The 3,562-nt window shown below is 51.8% G+C and overlaps 1 protein-coding gene across 1 annotated transcript in view; it reads left to right on the top strand.

The window, feature by feature from the left end:
* The first annotated feature begins 3,385 nt into the window (after window positions 1-3,385).
* ADAMTS17 (ADAM metallopeptidase with thrombospondin type 1 motif, 17) overlaps window positions 3,386-3,562 on the top strand; it is a 92,038-nt gene continuing 91,861 nt past the window's right edge. The window contains 1 exon segment of the mRNA XM_014543573.1: window positions 3,386-3,522. Coding sequence (XP_014399059.1) covers window positions 3,444-3,522 — 79 coding nt within the window. The 5' untranslated portion in view covers window positions 3,386-3,443.

Consider the following 3,562-nt stretch of genomic DNA (forward strand, 5'->3'; position numbering starts at 1 on the left):
AGGGAAGGGAAGATACAGTTGCCTTTTCAACACGGACATTCGAAAACCACGGACATTCAGCTCCAAAGCAGTCTTTGGGGAGGGGGTGAGTAAAGATGTTAGGGAAGAGCAGGGCTAGGGGTACATCAGTAGAAACCCTGAGAGAACAATAGCTAGACCAGGGGTCCTCAAACTACGGCCCGCGGGCCACATGCAAATACAAATATTGTATTTGTCCCCGTTTTGTTTTTTTACTTCAAAATAAGATATGTGCAGTGTGCATAGGAATTTGTTCATAGTTTTTTTTTTTTTAACTATAGTCCGGCCCTCCAACGGTCTGAGGGACAGTGAACTGGCCCCCTGTTTAAAGAGTTTGAGGACCCCTGAGCTAGACTAAAAAACTGCAGTGTTTGCCCCAGTTGGTGTGGCTCAGTTGGGCATTGTTCCGTGCACCAAGAGGTTAAGGGTTCGATTCCTGGTCAGGGCACAGGCCCAGGTTGCGGGCTCGATCCCCAGTAGGGGGTGTGCAGGAAGCAGCCGATTGATGTTTCACTGTCACATCGATGTTTCTCTCTCCCTCTCCCTTTCTCTCTTTCTAAGAACCTATTAAAAATATTTAAAAAATGTTTAAATCAATGTTTTAAGGAGCAGTACTTGGACTTGTTCTGCAATATCACTACCAGGGCCTGGTTGGGTGAGCCGAAATTTCCAGACAGTGGTGATCCCCAGAGTCGGGCAGGAATGGCCTGGGTGGCTAGGGCACCCCTTCACGGTGAAACAGACCAAGGAAGTGGGGAGGTGCATGCAGACCCCACAGGGAGAGGTTGGCAGGAGTCACCGAGGGGATGAGGATGCCGGGCTCCAGGCTTTACAAGGAAAGGGCGAAATAAAAATCAGGAAAAAAATTAAAAAACTACAAAAGAAAGAAAGAAAGAAAACAAGAAGAACCCAGGCCTTTGGAGCTGAGGAGAGCAAGCCTATGCTTGCATTTCACAGCAGTTCTGGTTGTAGAAGGAAGAGGGGAATGATGCCAGACGCCCCCTGCTGGAGGGCATGGGACATCTCATGGGCTCCTAGGAGGAGGGATGGGTGGTGGCTCCAGGACCAAGTGAATTTAGACTCAAAGGAATCCCCTCTGACATCCTCTCTCCTCACCTCCTGCCCTGGCCAGTGGCTGGTCAGCTGGTTCTGGAAGTTTCGTTTCCTTTTTATGAGGGACTCTGCACACATAGGCTTCACCACTGGGTTGCCATGGCTACTGGTTTCCACCAAAGTAGATGATGCTGCTGATGATGATGAGGGATGGGTGGCTCAAGGACCAAGTGAATTTAGTCTCTAAGAGTTTGTCATGGGAATCCCCTCTCGCACCCTCTCTCCTCACCTTCCTCCCTGGCCAATGTCTAGTCAGTTGGTTCTGGAAGGATCATGGGTCTTCTCCCATCTACACACGGATGGAGCTTACACACGAGTCTAGGCGCCTGCACCCAGCTCACCAGCTCAAGAAAGGCCCAAGTCAGGGGGGACTAACAAGGGTCAAGTTTGGGCTGAGGGCCTGCAGTCCTCTTTATACTGCCCAGGGGTCATCTGCTTTCAGTAGCAATAGTAACAGGCACGGTGATGGCTGTCAGCACCCCGACTTGACTGTCGGGCATGAAGTGTCCAAGAGAGGCACGTGACCGACCTGCTGGTGTCTGTTCCAGCAGCATGATGGGAAAGCTCTCTGCCCACCAGGAGAGAGTTGTTCACGAAACGCAGGTGGACACGCCACACCGTTGAAGAGCTTTGTCAACAGTGAGCGCAAAGAACTGTTTTGACCCAGAGCCAACCAAGGCCAGCTGCCCCCATGTCACATTCAGGCCTCTGCTGCCACCTGTAGGGATCCGGTGGGCTTGCGTGTCTTGTCTTCATCTCCCCCTGACCCTACTCCTCCATCTGTGAAATGGGTTTAAGCCCTGCCCTTCCAAAAAATTAAGACAAGGCTATTTGTGTGTGTAAACATGAAATGAGATTATGGCAAATAGTGATTTTTTAGAAAATATGCTTTTATTGATTTTAGAGAAGAAGGGAGAGGGATAGAGAGATAGAAACACCAATGATGAGAGAGAAGCATTGATCGGCTGCCTCCTGCACTCCCCCTACTGGGGATCGAGCCTGCAACTCGGGCACGTGCCCTGACCAGGAATGGAACTGTGACCTCATAGGTCGATGTTCAACCACTGAGCCACGCTGGCTGGGTGCAACTGGATTTTTTAAAGAAATGTTTTGTCAGCTAGTCTTGGATGTCTCTCCATGTGGTTATAAACACCATATTACTACATTTTTTGTTCATTGATGCCTGGTGTTCTGTTAGCCATGTATCTGATGATGGACATACAGGTTTTTGCAACTTTTTCTTTTTCTCTGAATAGTGTGCTGTGGTGACCATCCTTGTCCTTGTGCCATTGCTTCTCCATGGCAGTTAACCAGATGGGAATTAAGGAGTTGCTGGGTGTACGCATTTTAAATTTTACTACCGATTGCCCAGTTATTCTTTAAAGTGTGTCAGTTTACACTCCCACCCATTGGCACAAGCGTGTCCTCTCCGATTCTCGATGTTTCCCAGCTCTTCAGTTTTGCGCAGTCTGGTTGCTGTCTAGTTGTTGCTTTAGTCTGCATGCGTCTGTTAGGTTGACAGCGACTCCTTCAGGCTGATTTCAGTGGCATAAGCACTTGTTCTCCTGGCTGCTACTCCCTGGCTTTCAGTGGCAGGCCTTTGAGGTGGCTCTTTGGCCAACAAAAGCTGCACCAAAAAGCTCACCATGACATTTCTCCATCTGTACGAGGGTGTGGCCATACCCGTTCCGCTGGCTTCTGTGAGGATAAAGACAACGGGTTGTGTGAAGGGTTTGGATAAATACTGCTATGTTGGATGTAGCCAGCAGTCAGGTGCAAACACAGGTGTGCAAGAAAGTGCCCAGCGGCACACATCCAGATGCAGAGAGAACGCGCTTTTAGGGATGACACGGTTGGCCAGGACACTTTCCAGCCTGTCGTCTTGTGCAGCTGGGGCGGCAGGGTCAGGGGATTTCAAAAATGATAAACTCTTAAGATTAGAGACTTCCCCATGGTGGTCCCTCAAGGTGTCCCCTCCTGGGTCCTCCGGGATCGCGCGCCACCTGGCGTCCGGTCTCCGCCACTGCCCAGAAACCACGTGTAAGAAAGTGCTTACAACCTAACAACACACCCTGGTTTGGACCCGTCCTAGCCAATAGGCGAGGGGAAGGCGGGGCCGGGGAAAGCAAGCGCCCAATCACCTCCTGCTTTCCGAGGAGAGGGCGGGGCTTCGGGTTTACCACGTTGGGTTTGTCCGCAGCGCTAATTACTTTTTCCAGAGGCAGGAGGAGGGTTTCACTCCGGCTGGCGCCGCCGCCTCGCGCGCTCCTGCTCCGCCGCGACGATCCGGGGGGCTGCTCCTCCCAAGTACCATGTGTGACGGCGCCCTGCTGCCTCCCCTCGCCCTGCCCTTGCTGCTGCTGCTGGTTTGGGGACTGGACCCGGGCACAGGTAGCGCCCCCTCTCCCGCCGTCCTTCGCCGGTGCCTCTC

This window comes from Myotis brandtii, unplaced genomic scaffold (genome assembly GCF_000412655.1).
Source record: "Myotis brandtii unplaced genomic scaffold, ASM41265v1 scaffold329, whole genome shotgun sequence".
Taxonomy (NCBI): Eukaryota; Metazoa; Chordata; class Mammalia; order Chiroptera; family Vespertilionidae; genus Myotis; species Myotis brandtii.